At 36.6% G+C, this 23,315-nt stretch overlaps 1 protein-coding gene across 1 annotated transcript; it reads left to right on the forward strand.

The window, feature by feature from the left end:
- Nucleotides 1–22,224: 22,224 nt before the first annotated feature.
- LOC149218697 (zinc finger A20 and AN1 domain-containing stress-associated protein 4-like) lies at nucleotides 22,225–22,737 on the forward strand. The gene has a single exon (XM_089386613.1). It carries the CDS (start codon nucleotides 22,225–22,227, stop codon nucleotides 22,735–22,737), a length of 513 nt encoding a protein of 170 aa, XP_089242739.1.
- The last annotated feature ends 578 nt before the right edge of the window (nucleotides 22,738–23,315 follow it).

The following is a 23,315-nucleotide window of genomic DNA, read 5'->3' on the forward strand; positions in this document are numbered from 1 at the left end:
ATCCTAATTTTAGTATAATTCTGGTATAGATACCAGTCACCAATCTTGGTCTATTAAGATAGGTGTAATGTTTTCTTAATTTCTTCTCCAATTCTGAGCTCTACCTGACTATTGAGTAACTGAAGAACTAGATGAACAAGAGAATCTATAAACTGAGAGAATATAGACTTTGATGTTGCTTCTTTAACTAACTTTGTCTAGTGAATCACCGATTGATTCACTCCTTTCTCATCTTGCCTATTAAGCTGAATGTGCAATGAATCTCCCCAATGAAACAAAATCAAATGGATTATGAATGAGCTATATCTAAACACTCCTTGTGTGGTAAAATTGATAAATTTTTCATGTATGTTATCAGCTAAGAATTGGCTATAATTATACATGAAAGCAGGTTGATACTCCTTACTGAAAATGGAAAAGTATCCAAGGATGGATCATCAACAAGTTGATCATTTTCATAGCCTAGGAGCTATGATATCATGTAGATGATATGTCTAGTGGCTTCAAGGAACATAGAAGATGAATAAGGTGGGTTTCTCTTGGGTAATTCAACATCTTCTAGCTGAAAAAGTTCAAAGATAAGGGCTCTTTGTGGGAAGCTGAGTTTATTGTAAGGGTCCATGAGAGCTACTGGTGAGACACATATGAGGGGGTCAGATGAAGGTATCATTAGCATTTGGTTTATACTCTGAGCAGTAATGGTGATCAAGATTTTTCCATTTCGAGTCATCACTGTTGTTTGCACAAGATCATACCTGGCTTGACACCAAGTGATCAAATAAAGGAAATGATGAGCTTTGGGAAAGGAGAACAAGGGCAAAAGTGTCTCCCAAAAACAAATGGGATCTTCTTTATCTATATTTTTTTGCTTTGGCCACAAATGAAATTTGTGGAAATCAAATTCACATTCACAGTCTGTGACTTTGAACAGGGAGTCTACAACAGGAAGGTGATCCAAGTCAAGCAAGGCTGTAGATGGATTCCCTTCTTCGACAGTTTTCTGTGTTTTAACTTTGGGAGCCATCTTGCTGCAGGGGGGGAATTTGAAAACTGATTTAACTAAAAGATGGATGACAGGGGAAAATAAACACAGAGTGAATAAAGATTTCGGTGATTGGATGGAAGCAGAAAAGTGGTAAAGAGTAGAGACATGGTCTATTTATAAGTAAAATTGGGCTTAATTTTCCATTTAAATCTAATCATAGGCAATTTATTATTGGGGAGCGGGATTAATGTCTGACGAGATGGTAAATAGTTAAATGAGGCTGACAATGGGATAGGAGAGTATGGCACAATGACTTTGTGATGTGGCGGCTTGTGAGTGGGTGAGAGATAACGAATTTATGATGTGGTGGCTTTCATATGGAGAAGGGGATAATGGGTGGATGATATGGCACGGGAGCGAGGTCGACCATTGGAAAGGAGGAAATCATCGACGGGATTTCGGGGGGGGTGGTGAGGTGGTTTACGGTTTTGGGATTTGGGGCCTCGAAATGCTATGGGAGTGACACGTAGCAAAAGAGGGCAGCCATTAAAACAACTTTTTGGACCCCCCCATCGTGTTAACGGGAAACGGTTGAAGGGGGGCCGAAATGCTTCCTCCACCGTTGATCCGGGTAGAGTGAATTGTGTCCGTTGAAAAGTGCATGACGGTCATTTGGTGATGACTTGACATTTTGTTGCTTCCGTCCATACGAAAAAATCGTTCATTATTGAATATTAACAAGGTGATCAAGTTTATCACAATAATTAAACCCCGATTAAGGAATTTAATCATTATTTAAACTAAACAACAAATTTCAAAGGCACGTTTGAACTAACAGGCTTAATTTTTATTTTCTAAAGAAAATATTTTTGTTTTTATTGCTTATCTAACATTTTATCATTTGCCTTCATTTTTTAGAGAAACTACCCTATCATTTTTTATGATATGGACCTGAAATGATAATAAATCTTAACATTTTTTATTTTAACTTTTGTTTTTGGTCCATATCCTAACTTATCATTTTTCAATGGCATTTTGATTTTTTTTTCAACTAATGGCTAACTTATCAAAAACAAAAATGTTATAACATCGGCTCCAACTGGGGATTGCTTTCTCTTGTAGAATGCAGATAACTTGTAGATCCATGTGCCTTCTCCTCGAGCTCTGGAGTCTTTGCTGTAAAAAATCATACTGATAGTTGGAAAGGTAAATAAAAACTGGACTTATTACAATGATGGTAGTAAAATCTATTTCAAACTTCTCAATACTGAATATAATGTTTCAGAAATCTTCCATTAACAGGAAATGTGGAATATTGTCCCTCTAGATTTTGCAATACAAAAGTGTTGTTTCCTTTTACTTCAGCAATACTTAGAGGTCCGAACCAGAGGTTGTCAAACTTTCCATACTTTCCTTTGTATTCTATTATGGAATCCCATCTTAGAACTAAATCTCACTCCTTGAAGTCCCTTTCCTTGGCTCTTCTATCAAACAGGCTCTTCATTTTATTCTGATATTTTGTCAATTTATATTGGACTTCATCTCTGTTCTCATTTAGTTCAATGATTTGATTTATCCTCCTTGAAAAATCATCAAGTTCATCAGTTGATTCCTACAAAAAATTTAAGCGGAGAATTGGCTATATGGATTGTTAGTATAGGCTCGAGGATCATAAATTGTTAATAAGAAGGGGGTGAAAAGAAATTCTCTCCTTCGCCACGATAAGAAACTGTATCACTGTCACTTACAGGGAAATCCAAGTTGGTAGTGAAAATTGCATCTTTTCCATAAACTAACTGAAAAGGAGATTTTCCAGTAGATCTCTTTGGAGTAATCCTTTTTGCCCAGACTACATAAATTAGATGATTGTCCCAACTCTTTTCATGATCTGCTAAAGTTTTCTTGAGCCTCATGAACATACTAGGGGCATTAGACAGCCCAAATGGCATAGCTAACCATCCAAACAATCCATCATTCATCTTGAAAGTAGTTTTCCACTCATAATTATTTGTAAAAATAATTCTTTTTACAAATATATTTTTTCCCGAAAGGGTCTTACAAACATGATTTTGACTCCTTTGACTCAAGAAAACAAATCCTAATACCTAGCAAACCTTAGAAGCATGAAGAACATGCTTCTACCTAGATGTTGACTCCTTTGACTCAAAAAAATTATGTTAGTTTGCTTCAATGTTCCTTAGCTTGAATGTTTGATCTTGCAATTTTGGTCTCCTTCTGTAGCACTAGAAACCCTAGAAATTCACATGTGTGAGAGTGATAGAACCTAAAACCAAGAAAATTTCATATTTTCTTCTCTTCCTTGGCTTTCACTCTCCTTTCTTCTTTTCCCAGCTATTGATTGAATTTCTTATTTTGATATTGAACTTGTGGAGTGAGTGTTTCCAAATGAGGTTGAACTACTCCTTTATATATCCTTCTCAAGGGGTGGAATTCCCTCTTTTATGATGACTTGTACTTTTGAGTTTCTAGGACTTTCTAGACTAAAAAATAATGCTTTTTACAAATATATTTTTTCCTGGAAGGGTCTTACAAACATGATGTTGACTCCTTTGACTCAAGAAAATAAATCCTAAGACCTAGCAAACCCTAGAAGCATGAAGAACATGCTTTTACCTAGAAGACCATCAATAATGAGCATGAAACCCATGCTTTAATAACAATTTGTTTTCTTTTTTTCCTTGTTTGTTACATAGGATACATATTGAATTGAGTACAACAATTATGAATATCGAAACTAGTTTCATTTTCAACATCAAGAGCCCAAGCGATACAAAAAAAATTGACATTATGTGGTGCTAGCTAGCTAAAGGAATGAATTGTTATTTATTTTTACAGGACAATGGTTTGAAATGAACATGTATAGGGAAACAAGACTAACCCATCCAACATAATGTTTTTGGAGAGCACTGACCACAATGCCTATCTAATTTCATATAAATCATCCACAAGAACTTAGGTCGAGCATGTGTGAATTTTATCAATGGTCGATAGTTGGTATAAAGTGGCAACAAATCAGAGAAATAAGCCAAGGATTTTAAAACGACATCAACCTTTAGACACAAAATATGGAGGTTGTAGGATGAAAATGTATATGCACATAGATTTCTATTAAAACACAAGCCACAAGGAAAATAGGGAATATGGATTCACATCATATGTTTTCAAAGTAACTCAATTTTGTGATATTAATCTCACTGTCTGCTAGGTGTCATAAGATTTGATTTTGTTGTATGCTAGGTGTCATAGACGATTCATTTTTACTGCAGTTTAGTCGATTTTTCTCCATTCCTTGTCACTCAAACCCTCAATCCTTATCTTACATTCAAAACTTGTGCAAGAAAGCAACATACCTAGTCCCTGCACCTTTCAATGCCAAGAAATTCAGTTATAGTTGTTCTAAGGGTTCTTAGTTCTTAAAACTTCGGGCTTGCTTTTTACTTGTGGTGTTTTTTTCCCAAGAATGAACCAGAGTCAGACCAAGTGGAAATGTATATTGGAATGTTGTGAGATAATGACTTGGAAATTGGGGAAGAATCTCGCATTTAGTTAGGAAACTACATGAATTAAATGGCATTTATACAGGTCACATGTTACCTTGGCTACAAGGCATGTGGATACGTCTATGTGGATTACACTGTTGGAGATTATACATGACTTAAACCCCTTCTTCTCATATCAAAATCCCAACAAGTCAGCGTGGCAGAGTCGTGATTTGCCTCAACATTGTATGTCAAAGTATCATTTTTTTTTTAACATGGCAATAATGCGGTCTATAAATTTATTGAATCATTGTCGTTTCAGTGCTAACAAATCAATACATATTGTCCCTTGTATTCAAAATCTTGTTTTGTAATGGCCAACAAGCCATTACCACATGAAGGCCTATGTAACAGTAAAATAATAAATTAATTTCTTAATTAAAAAACATATGCTGACAAATAATTTTATATCTATATTACTTGTGATCAAGGTCTGCCAGATGACAACAAGGTTTTGGGGATGACTCTCCACCCAACCGTAGGCTCAATTGTGCAAGGATTCTGCTACAACTGGCCACCCCCGAGCCCTCAATCAACGTACTACTACCAGTTACTCCTAAGTCTTAGTATACCATTCTCCCAAGAGAATGAAAGATAGAATCTCGGAATGATGGAATACCTCCCATCCTCCTCACCATCTATTAAATAGAACAAACATTGGAAGGGGAACCACATGCACACACTCCATGTGTCTACATGCGACTTTTTTTCTTGTTTTATTTCTTTACTTTTTTTTTTTTTAACTTTCTTGTTTTATTTCCTTCTTTTTGATAGTTTTCTTGTTTTATTTCTATTTATTCTTATTTAGAGCTTTAATATGGTTATTACTATTTTTATTTTTATTATTTTTTATTTATTTCTTTGTATATATTTTTAATATCATTTATTATTTATTATTAAGTGATTTATTTATTATTATTCATTATTTTTATTATTAATTATTATTTTTTTATTATTTATTATTTATTATTATATTATTATATTATTATATTATTATTTATTATTTATTATTTATTATTTATTATTAAGGGGAGGGATATTACATACTCTCCCACTTTAAGGAACTTCGTCCCGAAGTTAAGTTTTCTTATTTCTTATTTATTATTTTTATTATTTATTATTTATTTGCTTCATGTTGCCAACACCCTCTGCTGAACTAGTATAACCAGCAGGCATCGAAAGTCCCCAACACCCCGGGAAATCTCAAGGAATCTCTGTCCTTTTTCCCACTTTCAGCACCAGGCATAAGCCTGACCCAGTCTGTATCCTAGTCCAAGGCTGGCCCCAAGGCTCGCGCCTGACTCAGACCTCATCTACCCCAAGGCAGGCATCCGGTTCGATACTCAATGACCCCGGGCATCTCGCAAGGCTGGCCCACTCCCTCCACAACTACTAAGGTGCACAGCCCCAGGCATCGAAGTCCTTTACATCCCTTCCAGACTTCGGCATCCCAATCCAATACTAGGCACCTAGCCTAGAACATCAGGCATGTGGCCTCCTCAAGATGGTCTCATAGCTCTTCTAGAGCTATCCATCAAGAGCTATACACAAGACAAAGGAACCACTGGCATATGTAGTGTTGATTGAGTTTGTCCCCAACCCATATGATGTTACTTATTCTCCCTCGTGCGTATGGGCTCGCACGAGATCATCAAATAAACCGGCCCTCTCGGCCCATTGTGGAGTCCTGTCAATCATCATACCTCAACATGCAACCAATGCATTAGCTATACCATCATAGTATCATAGAAATTAGTCCACATTCCAAATCTTGCATGTCATCATGAGAACATTCATCATTGTTAATCGCAACATTATGAATAATACATGCTTCACCTCATGAAATACCATCATAAGTTATAACATCAACATTAAATACCTATCATCATGTAGTAAATGAATATGTCAATATACCTCGACATAACATCATAATCATAAGGATACATCATCACTATAAGAACCACATGTGCATCATTATCCCCCTACCATTATACTCAACATCTTAACAGTTAATTAAACTAAACAGAAATCATAGTGTATGTATCATAAGGTTTAAACAATAAAACATGATTTATATTCTTCATAAAAGTATCTGTCTTAGCTAAGGAAGCACTCCTAATTAGTTCACCACACATTTTAATCAAGTAAATAAGGAAAGTCTTGAAAAATAACAGTTGCATCTTCCCAGGTAGCTGACCCTGGGCTATATTGGTCCCATTGGACCTTGACTTGCTCAAACTCACGGTTCCTGAGTTGACAAACCCGGTGGTCCAGTATACAAAATGGTTCGACCTGAAGGACTCCTTCCTCGGAAACCTGAAATTTTTCAAATTTCAAAACATGGGACGGGTCGGGTACATATTTTCTAAGCATATAAACATGAAATACATTATGCATCCTTCTTAGATGGAAGGGCAGCTCGAGCTTGTAAGCAACTGGTCCAATCCTCTCTAGGATCGTGAATGGCCCAACAAATCTAGGCAATAGCTTTGTTCCCTTACCCATCCTAAAGGGACTTTTAAAGGGTTTGATTCTAATGAAAACTTGGCTTCCTTCCTCAAAGTTTCTATCAATTCTCTTTGCATCAGCATAACTTTTTTGGCAATCCCTGGCTTCTTTTAGTCTCTGTTTAATTGTGGCCATTTGTTCTTCCATTTCTTGGAGCATTTCAGGTCCCAACATGACTCGATCCTCTAATCGATCCCAACTTAACGGAGTACGACATGGTCTTCCATACAAGATTTCGAAGGGAGCTGCCTGTATTGAACTGTGGTAACTATTGTTGTATGCAAACTCTACTAAGGGAAGGTATTTCTCCCATTGGTTTTGTTGATCCATGACATACATTCTTAGCATGTCCTCCAACACTTGGTTTACTCTTTCTGTTTGACCATCTGTCTCTAGGTGATATGCTGTACTGAAATTCAGTTGTGTTCCCATAGATTGTAATAGACTTTTCCAAAATCTGGAAGTAAAACATGCGTCTCTGTCAAATATTATCTTTCGTGGTACTCCATGAAGGCGAATTATTTCTTTCAGGAAAATTTCAGCGATAGTTGATGCTTCAAAGTTGGTCTTGACTGGAATGAAGTGAGCACTCTTAGTTAATTTATCAACCACAACCATAATACAGTCATGTCTCTGGGATGTCATAGGTAAGCCTCCAACAAAATCCATCGAAACAACTTCCCACTTAGTTTCTGGTATATCATGGGGTTGTAAAAGCCCTGCTGGGTGACGATGTTCAGCTTTAACCTATTGACATTCTAAACACCGAGCCACAAACATTGTTATATCCTTTTTCATTCCTGTCCAGAAAAATAGTTGTTTTAAGTCTGCATACATTTTCTGGACTCCTGGATGTGCAACATATGGAGGTTGATGGGCTTCCTTGATTATTAAATTCCGAAGATCATCATCTTCTGGGACATAAATACTACCCTTATATCGTAGCAATCCATCATTTTCTAAGGTGTATTCCTCCCACTTGGTTGCCACAGGTACCTCTTCTTGTAAGGCAAATTTTATTTGCTGGTAATGTGGATCCCCTACTAGATGATTTAGAATCCGGCTCCTTAAGTCTATATTGTTCTCTTTTCCATTAATATAGGATATCTTGAAATCATAATCACTAAATAGCTCACTCCACCGTCGTTGTCAAGCATTAAGGTCCTTTTGTTTGAAGATATACTCAAGACTTTTATGATCTGTTCTTAACTCAAATTGACGCCCCATTAGATAATGTCTCCACAATTTTAAGGCCATTACAACCGCTGCTAATTCTAGATCATGAGTTGCGTAATTGATTTCATGGTTCTTAAGTTTTCGAGAAGAAAAAGCGATAACCCCTTCATCTTGCATCAAGACTACACCTAATCCTTCTTCTGATGCATCCGTGCATACAAGAAAGTCCTTGTCCATGTCAAGTACTTTTAATATTGGGGCCGTTGTTAGTCGATGTTTTAGCTCATTAAATGCTTTCTCACACTCACTTGTCCATTCAAACTTAATCCCTTTCCTTTGGAGGTGGGTGATGGGATTAGATATTTGCGAGAACCTTTCTAAAAACCTTCTATAGTAGCTTGCCAATCCCAGAAAGCTATGTACTTCCTTGACATTCCAAGGAGAGGGCCAAGTCATTATAGTTTCAATCTTACTGTAATCAACTGCAATGCCTTTGCCACTAATGGTATGGCCTAGATATTGAATTTATTTCTCAAAGAAGGAACATTTAGAAAGTTTTCCATATAGCTTATGTTCCCTAAGGCATTGTAGTACCAACCTCAAGTGTTCTAGATGCTCTTTCTCATTACGAGAGTAAATGAGGATGTCATCCAAGAAAACTTGGACAAAGCGGTCCAGATATTTTCGGAAGACACTGTTCATCAAGTTCATGAAGGCTGCTGGGGCATTAGTCAAACCAAATGGCATAACAATAAACTCATAGTGTCCATAGCGCGTTCTGAATGCCGTTTTAGGTATGTCTTCCTCCTTGATTCTTAGCTGATGATAACCTGACCGTAAGTCTATCTTGGAGAATATTGAAGCTCCTTTTAGTTGGTCAAAGAGGTCATCGATTCGAGGCATGGGGTACCTATTTCGAATGGTGGCCTTGTTTAGATCTCGGTAATCAATACATAACCTAAGAGTTCCATCCTTCTTCTTTACAAAAATTACTGGTGCACCCCAAGGTGACACACTGGGTCTTATAAAACCTTGATCAAGAAGTTCTTTGAGCTGTATACTCAATTCATTAAGCTCTGGAATAGTCATTCGATAAGGTGCTTTGGATATGGGTTCCACTTCTGGTTTCAAGGTTATGGAGAAATCAATTTCTCGAACTGGAGGCAAACCTGGTAGCTCTGGAGGAAATACATCTGCAAATTCGGAAAGTAGTGGGTGCAATTTATCCGAGGACTTCTCATTGGTAGGAACCATTTCTACCACATAAATCTTGCACCCTTTCCTCATACACTTATTAACTTTCTTGGCTGATATGAGGTGCAACGTAACACCACGTCTAATCCCTTTTATTACTTTGGTTTCTCCTTGGTCATTTTTTATGAGAACTGTCTTATTATAACAATCCAGTATAGCTTGATGGGATTCAAGCCAATCCATTCCCACGATTAAGTCATACGTTCCGAGAGTTGTACTATATAGATTCATCTTGGTATCACACCCCCCAATGTTAACACTACAATCTCTTACCATTGACCCTACTGATTGCTGAGAGCCTGATGCCATTTCTACCATTCTAAAGTTACTTTGCTCATGAGCTGTCAATCCACATCTAAGTATTGTTGAAGGTGAAATAAAACTATCAGTAGCACCTGGATCAATTAACACAGATAGAGGGATGTTATTGATCATACCTGCAGATTCTACTACAGTGGCTTGGTGCTCAGCCTGGCGATGGTTTGTAGCTGCATGAATTCGATGTGGGTTTTGTGGTCTTTCTCCTTTTGCTTTGTATTCCTGTTGTTTAATCCCTGTTTGATAGTTTGGACAATCTTTTCTATAATGTGGACCTTTACATTGCCAACATTCTACTTGTGCCTGCTTCTCACGTTGTACTTGTCCTTGGTCACCAAATCTTCTACTCCTCCCATTAATCAAGTAGGGTTGACCCTTACATTCTCTTGGAGGCGATCGAGAAGTTGCGCTACAATCTGAGAAACAGTGTTTTGTCTTCCCTAAAATCTATATGGCTCCCCCCAGGTTTATTTAGCCTCATTGTGGAATGCTCCTTTCCTGAACTTTCATCAACCACCATTTTTTTCTTCATATTGATTTTCCTCAAGACTTGTTTGGCTAAACTAGTGGTTGTTGCCATAGTGGTGGGTTTCCACATGGCGACTTCTGCTCGGACTAAGGGGTCGAGTCCATGTAAGAATATTTTAGCTTGACGTCTATCATCAGCCATATAGTCCACGTGATGGACCAACGAATAAAATTCAGCTTCATAGTCCTTGATAGATCTACCATTCTATCGTACTTCATGGAAAGCTCCTACTTGTTGGTGTTTGTACTCCTCTGATAGGTACCTAGTTTGGAAGGCTTCCTCAAACATTTCCCAAGTAACTTGTACTGGGTGACTTGCATCTTTGTTTCTTCATTTACCCACCATAATAAGGCAACTCCTTTTAGTAGACTCATTGATATATGGGCCTTTTCCCTAGAAGTGTATGCCTTAAAACTAAGTGCTCTTTTGACAGACATTACCCATGCTTCCGCTTTTGAACCCCCTTCTAGACCCGAAAACTCTGGTAATTTGGATTTTTGGACTTCTTTCATAATATCAAGTGTTGCTTGTCCATCTTTGGCATTGAGTTGAGAATTTAGGTCTTGTCTCTGTTTTTGTTCCAATTCCTTTTGCACATTTCCTTGATCTTGTCCTTGGCTTGAGACCCAGTCCTTAAAGATATTGGTAATTTCTCCAAGGGAATGTAATATAGCTTGCTCAGCTGGGGTTCCTATCTATGAAGTGGCGGGAGGTGGTGTTTCTACTCCAAGGTTGTTTCGGGTTTGTCTTTGACGTTTAGGAGCCATGATCTACCCTGTAATATTCAGTGGATTTATACATTACCTTTATGCCAAAAGCTACAACAAATTTAGAATATGTTTGAATTTAAAATATACATTTAGTTACTCAATTGAAGTATAATACTTAAACCATAAATTATCACAAATTTCGAAAAAAAACATGGAGTTTATGAGTTCATCAATAATCACAATTTTGTAGTATAAGCCATAAAAATTAGAGAATTGGATCCATGTAAAATAAAACAAAATTCGAATGAGTAAAGCATTATATGTCACAATAATATTAATTCTGCAGATTCATGACTTTAAGTATCTGTTTATGCAATCATTACTTATGTAGAAAAATAAATGGATTGCTTTAAAATACGTGTAAGAAAATTTATGAATCAAGCATAAAAAAAATATTCCACACCATAAAGAAGAGACATTGCCACCCGACCCAGAACTGGATCGGATGACTGGGAAGGTTATTCCTCCCCAACAAAAAAAATCATTTTATTAATTATATGGTTTGCCTGCAAGCGCACCCGCAAAGGCAACACCATTTTGAATCCATTAAATTACAATAAATTTAGCCATAGAATTGTCTGCATAAGACAGTTGAATCCCTTAAATTACAATACATTTAGCCATAGAATTGCCTGCATAAGACAGAAGATTGTAAGCTTGTGGCCATGGCTATGCGTGTTCCTGCAAATTCCATTGTTCCTTTCGACAATAATGTCGAGAAATCTGCCCATACTATAAGATCAACTGATCAACCTCACATTGTGGTTCGAAACATTCGTTGAGATTGCTCTGCAAGGATAAAATGAACATCCCGCTCCTATCTATTACCCATGATGTTGGCTTCATTCCTTTGTCCAGAACCGTTATTAGGACAACAGTTTGAAGGCCGAGTAAACATCATCAAGAGTTTTAAGGAGAGACTGGCAAGGGGCAGAGTAAACATCAATAGTTAATCCGAATTCAATTTACAAATCTAAATACCTCTCCCTATGGCATCAGACTCAGAACGATTGATAAGGTCACCAAAACTGGTCACTGTAAATTAATCTCTATGATCAACTCAACTCAAGATGTATCAGTCACCACAAAATTCTCCTTCTCATGGTTCTAGCAATGGAAGCAGAAACGAAAATAAATACGAAGGGATGAAACAATCGTCCTACAAAAGCGCAAGGCAAGATGTGCAATTGGCTTATTCATCTTCTAGTGCGGGCAACGCCAATGGTTCTATCGATAATGACAATATGGATCTACAGAGAGCCGCGGCTGTATGGCTTCAATCTCTCTCGTCAGATCTCTGCGAGCCTTGTATGCGTCTTTTGCAAGAGCGTGTCAACGGACTCGCTTCAGGTGGAGAAAAGGCGGAGTTTTCTGGTCACCAAGCGCACGATGGTTTCTCGATCGATGGGCACCTGGCTTCAGAGTTAACTCAGGGAAACAGAGATGAAGCTGAAATGAATAGTGGGAGGGTTCGTTTTCAGAATTCATGGTCGGATATCGCTCAAGAGGCGGAGGAAGCCACAGTGTATATGGATGAGAGGGAGTTACACTAACGTGGCTTGTTGGTAAGACGTTGGACTTGTAAGCCGGAGGTCTTGTGTTCAAAACCCACCAACGTCATCAAATATTTTCCTTTGTTCTATGTTGATATCTTTGTTTTAACCCTCATAAAAATATTAAAATCCAACTTTTACCAATTTCCAAAGTTCACAAGAATTTGAATAAGTAAGATGATTTGATTTATAGTAATTATGCTATTCTTGGAAAAATATAATTCTAATAATTTACCAATTATAAAAGTTAAATAAAAACTACATAAATATATGTGATTTGTACATGATCCTCCCAATATTGTCCTAAACTTACTTGTTGAGATATTAAACAATATATAAACTTAGCATATAACACATCATAAATTTTATATACATTGAAAAGTCATAGTAATTACTATATAATCTGCTTCCCAATAAAAAATAAGTAGTAGTTACAAGGTTATTTAACAATTTAAGAGAAACGGCCTACCAAGGTAGGTTACCAGCTATTATAGCCAATGACCATACTTCACAAATTAAATATCAAAATGTGCCATGAAAAGATTAATTCCAGAAAATTCAAAATTGGTTCTCCAGGTTTCCATATGCACAACAATTATTATAATTTCAAAAATTAAAATCCATCTGGCCAGTATTGGAAGTCTATTATTATCTTAAAAAACTCCACATTTAGGACTGATCTCATTCCTAGAATTAGTCTTTGTGGGACGTGCCGGTTCAGTTTTGTCGGATGCTATTAAATCATAACTAAAAGTACTAAAATATATAGAAAAATATCATTCCTTATCCAAAAAATCAGTAAGGATCTTATGATGCATTGATGTTGGCAATAGCCATATTATTTTGGTTTTGATCAGATATTGAGTAAGCAATCTGTTGCTTCAATTCTTTCTTTTGAGATTACGAATGCAATATTGTCTTAGATGTTTTTTCCAAGCCTATTAGTAATCACGTTAATGACATGAAGCATGATGAAAAATGCAGAGCCATAAAAGATATTGCAAAAATTAAGATGAATCATGCAACAAACGTTAGCTGAAGTGAATCATTGGCCATTAAAGAATGGTGGTAACACAACATCCAAAACCCTAATACAACCCAATTGAATCTTAACCATCAATATAGAAAACAACACTAAAATTGCTATCAATCAAAATCTCCACAGCAAATGAGGAAAAATCATGGTATTCTAAAAGGTGCGATCAGCATGTTATAGTATTCCATTTGTATTCTAAGTTAAAAATATATAAAGAAAAGTAATCACCAAAAATGAATCAAAATATAACTATGCAGTAAGTATGCACTACATAAAGAAAAATTTACGTGCATAGGGAGGGTTTGTAGAAAAAATATGTGGCCTCCTGGAAGTAATCCTGTAACTTTAAAACAAGTCAAGTTAAAAATTCCAACAAAATAAATTTTTCGGATGCCCATAGGCCCTAAGGGTTAAACTTAAGCTCCGATACCATATTTAACAGTAAAAAAATAAATTAATTTCTTAATTAAAAAACATATGCTGACAAATAATTTTATATCTATATTACTTGTAATCAAGGTCTGCCAAATGACAACAAGGTTTTGGGGACGACTCTCCACCCAACCGTAGGCTCAATTGTGCAAGGATTCTGCTACAACTGGCCACCCCTGAGCCCTACTACTGCCAGTGACTCCTACATCTTAGTATACCATTCTCCCAAAAGAATGAAAGATAGAATCTCGGAATGATGGAATACCTCCCATCCTCCTCACCATCTATTAAATAGAACAAACATTGGAAGGGGAACCACATGCACACACTCCATGTGTCTACATGCAACTTTTTTTCTTGTTTTATTTCTTTGCTTTTCTTTTTTTTAGCTTTCTTGTTTTATTTCCTTCTTTTTGATAGTTTTCTTGTTTTATTTCTATTTATTCTTATTTAGAGCTTTAATATGGTTATTACTATTTTTATTTTTATTATTTATTATTTATTTCTTTGTATATATTTTTAATATCATTTATTATTTAGCATTTATGATTTATTATTTATTATTAAGTGATTTATTTATTATTATTCATTATTTTTATTATTAATTATTATTTTTGTATTATTTTCATTATTTATTATTTATTATTAAGGGGAGGGATATTACAACCTAAGTATGATAATTAATATCAGTATGAAAGTGCATGAATAATATTGTTTTCAAGTTACTATTTTAGATATATATGCCTTAGTCATACCACATGTGAAATCAAAATACAAGTTCATAAGGGGTTAACTTTATCGAATGCTTGGACTTAAATATATTTTTGACCCTTTGATATTGGTGCAAAGATAATTCATATAAATACAGAGTTCAAGACCATGACATTAAATACAGAGTTCAAGACCATGACATGGTATAAATAGATCGAAGTATATATTAGCTTGTTGACTCCCATAACATGTTTTCAAAATATAGGTTAAAAGTACAAATTTTACATGTAAACTTTGTTGGAATTCAGAGGCACAGTAAATCAATTAAACACACAGCAAAATATCAAGCACATAAACACAGTTTTTAACGTGGTTCACCCAACCAATCTGGGCTACGTCCACCAAACATAGGCATTAGGAATTTATTAATCAAATTGGAGATTACATCAAGAAATCCTCACACTCTCTTAGCAAACATCCGAATGGTTGCCTGTTATATAGCACAGAGAATCTAACAGCCTCATTAATTCCCTCACATCAAATATAGGAGGCATTAACTCCCTCCCAGCAACCTGGAGCTAATCTAGGACCTGAATTCTATTGTTGTCATCAGCTGAGATTTTTCCTATTTTGCTACAAACAGAAAATCTCAACAATCTCCACCTTGACAACAATTTGCCTGATGCTCTGTTATTATTATTTTATCTTTTTTGCAAGCCAAGAGAAGCCAAACACCAGTGTAGCTTCTCCAACAAAACTGGTTTCGTGAACATGTCTGCACAGTTCTCCTTTGTATGCACCTTTTCAAGAGAGACTCCCCTTTCAGTGATAACCTGTCTTACAAAATGGTACTTGATCGGTATATGCTTTGATTTACTATGATAGGCCGGATTCCTAGCCAAATGTATTGCACTTTGACTGTCACAAAGTAACCTGATGTTGTCCTGTAACCTACCAAACTCACCAAGCAAACCTTTCAACCAAACCGCCTCTTTGCAAGCATGAGAAGCAGCAATGTATTCTGCTTCAGTAGTGGACAAAGCAACAATGTTCTGTAGCTTTGACATCCAACTGATAGCTCCACCTGCAAGAGTAAAGACGTACCCTGAAGTTGACCTTCTCTTATCCAAATCACCTGCAAAATCGGAATCAACATATCCGCAAACAAATTCACTACTCTTATTGTAAGAAATACAATAACTACTTGTGCCTCTTAAGTACCGAAGCACCCATTTTACTGCTGACCAGTGTTCTTTACCCGGATTTGCCATGTACCTGCTGACAACCCCATATGCATGTGAAATATCTGGTCGCGTACACACCATCGCATACATCAAACATCCTACTACATTGGCATAAGGAATTCGAGACATATAATCCTTTTCTTCATCTGTATTAGGACATAAACTCGAAGAAAGCTTAAAATGGGAAGCTAAAGGGACTGACACAGGCTTCACATTATTCATACCAAACCTCAAAAGTATTTTCTCAACATACTTCTGTTGTGATAGCCACAACTTACCATTACTCCTGTCTCTGAAAATATCCATGCCCAAAATCTGTCTTGCCACTCCTAGATCTTTCATATCAAACGTCCTTGCCATCTGAGTCTTCAACCTGTTGATTTCTTCAATGCTTTTGCTTGCTAAAAGCATATCATCAACATATAACACTAAGATAATGAACATGCCATTATTTAACTGCTTAAAATAAACACAATGATCATATTCACTTCTTACATATTTCTGACTCAACATGAAAGAATCAAACTTCTTATACCACTGCCGAGGCGACTGCTTCAGGCCATATAATGACTTCTTGAGCCTGCAGAAAAATTTCTCATTGTGATGCTGAACAAACCCTTCCGGTTGTTCCATATATATTTCCTCATCTAAATCACCATGTAGAAATGCAGTCTCAACATCTAACTGCTGCAACTCCAAATCAAACAAAGCCACTAATGCTAACACAATTCTAATTGAAACAATTTTAACCACTGGTGAAAAAATCTCATGAAAGTCAATACTGGCTTTCTGAGAAAACCCTTTTGCAACCAGTCTCGCTTTGTACCTGTCTTCCGTATCATTCACACCTCGTTTCACCTTGAACACCCACTTGCATCCCACGGTTTTCCTGCCTTGGGGAAGTTCAACCAAATCCCACGTGCCATTCTTACCTAAGGCCATCATTTCTTCCTTCATAGCTGCTTTCCACTTGTCACTATTTGAACCTTCTACAGCTTCCTGATAACACAAAGGTTCATCATCATTAGCGATCAAAGCAACTGAAGTAACATGATCATCATACCTTCTCGGAGGGCGTTTGATCCTTGTAGACCTCCTTAAGAATGTTTTTGGTGCTTCCACAGTTGGCTGTCTATCAACTAAAGGAACTTCTTCATGATCGCCATCTGAGACCTGTTCATGTCCTCCATTTGAACCCTGTTCATAATCTGATTCTGAAACCTGTTCATGACTAGAATCTGAACTATGGTCGGTATGACTATCATTAGAAATACTGTCAAACTGAATATGCTGGAAATCAGATACATCATCCTGTTTCAAACTTCTATCTACATCTAACTGTACAAGAGAGGATTCATTAAACTTTACATCTCTGTTGATGATGATTTTGCGGGTAGTAGGATCCCACAATCTATATCCCTTTGTTCCATCACCATACCCAACAAAGATATACCTTTTAGACTTTGGATCTAATTTAGTTCGTTGATGTTTAGGCACTAGAGAATATGCATCACAGCCAAACACTCTGAGTTTAGAATAGTCACAAGGGTGTCCTTTCCATACCTCTTGCGGAATCTTGCAGCCTATCGCCGTTGATGGAGATCAATTTATCACATAACAAGCTGTTTCCATTGCTTCTGTCCACAACTCCTTTTGCAACCCGGCGTTACTCAGCATACACCTTGCTCTCTCTAGAAGAGTCCTGTTCATGCGTTCAACAACTCCATTTTGCTGAGGAGTATAAACCGTGGTCTTATGTCTTTCGATCCCTGCATCCTTGCAATAGCTATCAAAATCCTTGGAGGAAAACTCACCACCATTGTCAGTTCTTAAACATTTTATAGTTCTACCAGTGTTGTTTTCTACCAATGCTCTAAACTGCTTGAAAACTGTAAAAACATCAGACTTCTTTTTCAACATGTAGACCCATACTTTCCGAGAAAAGTCATCAATAAACGACACAAAATACGACGAGCCACCATATGACGTTGTAGGGGCTGGACCCCAAACATCTGAATGGATATAATCAAGTATGCCTTTACTAGTATGTTTGCCTGTTTTAAACTTTTGTTTACTTTGTTTACCAAACAGACAATGTTTACAAAAATCCAATTTTCTAGATCTTAGATTAGGAAGTAACTTTCGGTCAGCCAAAATTTTCAATCCTCTTTCACTCATATGCCCCAATCTTTGATGCCATAAGTGAATGGAACTACTGTCATGTTCAGACACATGATCTGACCCAGTTCTACCTTCTAACTGAAATAGATTTCCTACTTTCTTAGCCTTCATCACTAGTAAGATACCTTTATAGATTTTCATAACTCCACCTTGAATTACAGTTTTATATCCATTTGAATCAAGTGCTCCTAATGAAATCAAATTTTTTCTTAAATCTGGTACATGCCTCACATCAGTTAATATTTTTGTTGTCCCATCAAACATTTGCAGTTGTATGCTCCCAATTCCCACAATATTACATGTTACATCATTACCCATGTACACAACACCATCATCAATTGATCTATATGTTTTAAACCAATCTTTATGAATACACATGTGGTTAGATGCCCCGGAATCTAACAACCAATGTTGATCATGTTTTGAAATATTAACTGACAATACTTCATCACTCATACCTGAACCGGATACTGAACCTGTATCTGTGGTGTTGGCTTCCTTCTTTTCTGTCGAAGAGCCTTCTTTAGCAGCCTGCTTTCGCTTCCAGCAATCCTTTTTCAGATGTCCAGCCTTGCCACAATGCCAGCACTTCATCTTTGGCTTCTTTCCTTTGGACTTTGAATGAGAGTCGCTATGCTTTCCCCCGGAGTGTCTCTCTCGTGAGCGACCTCTGGCCATCATTACCTCTGATATAGAGGTATCTGCATTCGACCTCTTCCTCGTCTCCTCAGCCAACAAGGCTCCAACAACATCGTCAAACTCAAGGATGTTTGATGTACTAAAGCTTATGGAAGTAACAAAGTGATCCCAGGATTCAGGCAAAGAACATAATAGAGTTATTGCCTTATCCTCTGAATCAAATTTCACATCTAGACTGTCTAATTGCACCAATAAGGTATTAAAAACATTCAGGTGATCAACAATTGAGGTACCTTCTTTCATCCACAAACCATAAAGCTGCCGCTTCAGGAGAATCCGATTTGTCAAAGATTTTGTCATATAGAGCTTTTCAAGCTTCGTCCACAGGCTTGCGGCGGTTTTCTCTGACACAATGTTGAACAGAACATCGTCCGCCAGACATAACCGAATTGCGCTCAAAGCTCTATCGTTCATCTCATCCCAATCATCCTCCGTCATGGAAGGAGGTCTTTTGTTTTTCCACAACAGTGCTTTCGCCACACCTTGTTGAACCAGCAGATCGTGCATCTTTACCTTCCAGATCTCAAAATTATTCTTGCCATTAAACTTCTCAATTTCAAAACGGGCACTTTGAGTTTTGGCCATCTTGTATCAACAAAAAACACAATAATCTCCAATATCCAACCAGCAATAAAAAAAATTGCCTATGCCTTTGTTTTTACACAACAAAAAAACTGCCTATGCCTCTGTACTTTTGCCTTAAAAAAAAAAAAAAACTGCCCTTATTGTTGTGCAAAATTAGAGTATATAAACTGAGTATCAAACTCAAGAGTAATACATCCCTTTCAGGCAAAATAATTTACTCTCTCAAAATTTTCGGGCAAATAGTTTCACCGAACTGAACTTGGACACAACCTAACAGGATTATGTGATTTTGGGCCGACTGTTATTGACAAAATTCACATATGTACACAGCGCATACCACAGTTTTATATCAACGCTGTTGCAAAAATATATATATCTACGCTGTTTGCAAAAGATACCCACGCAGGTTACGGTGTCCGGTTATATATCCACGTTGTTTATTAACATAACCACGCATTCTTCAATGTAAAACCATATCCACGCAGTTTGTCAACACATCATATCCATGCGGTTTTTAATATATATATTAACGCAGGTTTTGTTTAAATAAATCCACGCAGTTTCTAAATAATTACTGTTTCCACGCTATACTCATACCCACGCTGTTTAAAATATATATCAACGCATTTTACAAAGCCATACCCACGCTGTCTTGATAATATATCCACACTGTTTTCAATTATATTCACGCTGTGTTAAAAGACCATATGCACGCTGTTTGAAAAAACCCCATATCCACAGCTAAATAGAACTTAAGATAGGCACGCAGGTATCATTACTGGAATACGCACCAGGGATTTAAAAAACCAGGCTCCACGCAATAGATTGACATACCTATACTCAGCTCACCGCACAGCAAACGCAATATTAACTGATGTGTTGTGCCACGGTTCACAACAGCGTGACAGTTCCACGCAGGTCAACAGCGTGACAGTTCCACGATTCACAACCACGCACAGAACAATCCACGTCTCCAGCACTGTACAGGCCTCCACGCCCGCAAACGATCCGCACAGAACTTTCTCAGCACCCTTAGCGCTCCACCTTCAGCAGTGCGCTCCTCCAACTTGCTCTGATACCAATTGTTGGAATTCAGAGGCACAGCAAATCAATTAAACACACAGCAAAATATCAAGCACATAAACACAGTTTTTAACGTGGTTCACCCAACCAATCTGGGCTACGTCCACCAAACATAGGCATCAGGAATTTATTAATCAAATTGGAGATTACATCAAGAAATCCTCACACTCTCTTAGCAAACATCCGAATGGTTGCCTGTTATATAGCACAGAGAATCTAACAGCCTCATTAATTCCCTCACATCAAATATAGGAGGCATTAACTCCCTCCCAACAACCTGGAGCTAATCTAGGACCTGAATTCTATTGTTGTCATCGGCTGAGATTTTTGCTATTTTGCTACAAACAGAAAATCTCAACAAACTTTGTTTAGCCATGGAGAAGATATATGGAAATTCTTGAAGGCTTGTTATTGGCCAACACTTAGGAATGCCCATTACATCTAAGCATTTTCTAATCACATTTAGAACATATAATAAAACAACATTGATTATACATTTAAGCATGCTTTGAAATCACATTTAGATGTGGATGTGAACAAAAACATGTAGTAAAGCAACATTGTAACCATTTGATCATCCGTATAATATCCATTTAAGTAAGGTCTCACCTATCATCAATGAACTTATTTTTTTGTTTTGTTTAAGATTAAATTTCATTTATGAAATAGAACAAATTAATCAACAAAAATAACAATCACTTGCGAAATTATTATATGTAGTGTATCAACAAAAGTTAGGTTCCCTTCACCCACAGAGCATTTGTTAAATCCTTGATGCTTAAGATCCATGTATTAATCATGGAGGAAACTCCCAAAATTAATATAACAAATTGGACTATTTTTATTTACACTTATAGCAATGGATGAAATAATATATCTATAAGAGTTTCGCATTGATTTGGAGAAGGGTTACTTGGTTTTTTAACGGCCCAATGAGATTCTTATAATTTACTCTATTTTATGCATATTATCCAAGGTAAATATATGAACATATGAGGAGATGAGTTGAGTTGTGTTGGGTTGGGTTGGGTGACCTAAGCCTTATAGATGGGCTCCTTTGTCGTTGGAGTCTCACATTCCAATTTCATCTTGTGGAAGTTATCTATACTACACATCTATAATTGCATGGAAGATCTATCCATCAATTTTTTTTGACATCTTATACTTGAAAACTAACTTATAATTGTTTATAAATATAAAAAATATATATTAGTTTGAGTAAGTTTTAGTTTTTGTTATATATATATAAGTGATTATGTTTATTGTTTGGGAGTAAATTTTACTTTTGGAGTAAACTATATACTAATATGTTAATCCACTTGTGAGAATATTTCATTTAATTTGGGTCTTCCTTGAAATAATACCACGTAATGAGATCGTTGAGTTAAATGTCAACCGTCGCGTTTGCTTCAATGTTCCTTAGCATGAATGCTACACGGTATATATATATGTATATAGGCATTGATTGATTATTGTAGCGAAAGCCACATCCTTCTTTCCGTAGAAGAGAGCGGACAGTACGTACGTATATCCTTCCTTTCGTAGAGTCGAATTACATATATAGCAGCAGAGGAAATTAAGTTGAAGAATTAATTAAACGATGCATTCTGGAGAAGGTAGTCATGATGAATCAGAACCTCAGCTGTGCATTAAAGGGTGTGGATTTTTTGGATCGTCGGAAACGCAGAACATGTGTTCAAAGTGTTACAAAGACCATCTTCTCAAACTTAAAGTAAAAGCAACGCCGAGTACTGATCACACCATAAATGCTGAAGCTGATACCAGCATTAAGGTGGTGGAACCTGTTGGTGCCGGTGGGCAAACTCAAACTGACGCTAAACCTGGGGTGTCTAAACCTGCCGGTGCCGGTGGTGCTGGGCAAACTCAAACTGACTCTAAACCTGGGCGATGTTTTAGCTGCAGAAAACGTGTGGGATTAACAGGTTTTAAGTGTCGTTGCGGCAACACATATTGTGGTGTCCACCGATATCCGGAGGAACATGGGTGCGAATTCGACTACAAAACCCATGGACGCCAAGCTCTGACCAAGGCCAATCCTCTCGTCCAAGCTGCCAAGATTGACAAGGCATGGGGATCTCAAAATGAAAGTTAGTTAATTTAATTATTATCATTCAGTCTCTAGATGATCAAACAGTACCAATCTTGAAAAATAAAAATAATTTTTTCTCTGATTAAAGTTTCTTCTTTAATAAATTAAATTTCTTCAATCATAAATATAAATTGATTAAAGTTTCTTCTTTAATAAATTAAATTTCTTCAATCATAAATATAAATTAACTAAACAGTACCAATCTTGAAAAATAAAAATAATTCTCTCTGATTAAAGTTTCTTCTTTAATAAACTAACATTGGAGAATGACATATAGGGGAGGATTGGGTAGCTGTGCAAGTTTCTTATTTTAGAAGCCATTTTAGAAGGATAATGGATAATAATTTCATGGGTGGCATAAAAGGGGTGATTGGGTAGCTAGACAAGTTTCTTATGTTAGAAGACATTTTAGAAAGACCATGGATAATAATTTTATTTGTTACCTTAATATGGAACATTAATCACTATGGTTATGGTCATATATCCTTTATGGTAGTAGGTGTATGTATATTATTTTTGATCTAGAATGTAAAAAAGGAATCACCTTACATAAGGGAGCATGTGAAAATTAATCAAGGGGA

The sequence above is a fragment of the Pinus tabuliformis genome, chromosome Q (assembly GCF_031772625.1).
Source record: "Pinus tabuliformis cultivar Carrire ecotype Pingquan chromosome Q, CPIR1, whole genome shotgun sequence".
NCBI lineage: Eukaryota > Viridiplantae > Streptophyta > Pinopsida > Pinales > Pinaceae > Pinus > Pinus tabuliformis.

Coding starts and splice junctions, on each gene's coding strand:
- LOC149218697 (XM_089386613.1), top strand. CDS start 22,225: ATGCATTCTGGAGAAGGTAGTCATGATGAATCAGAACCTCAGCTGTGC.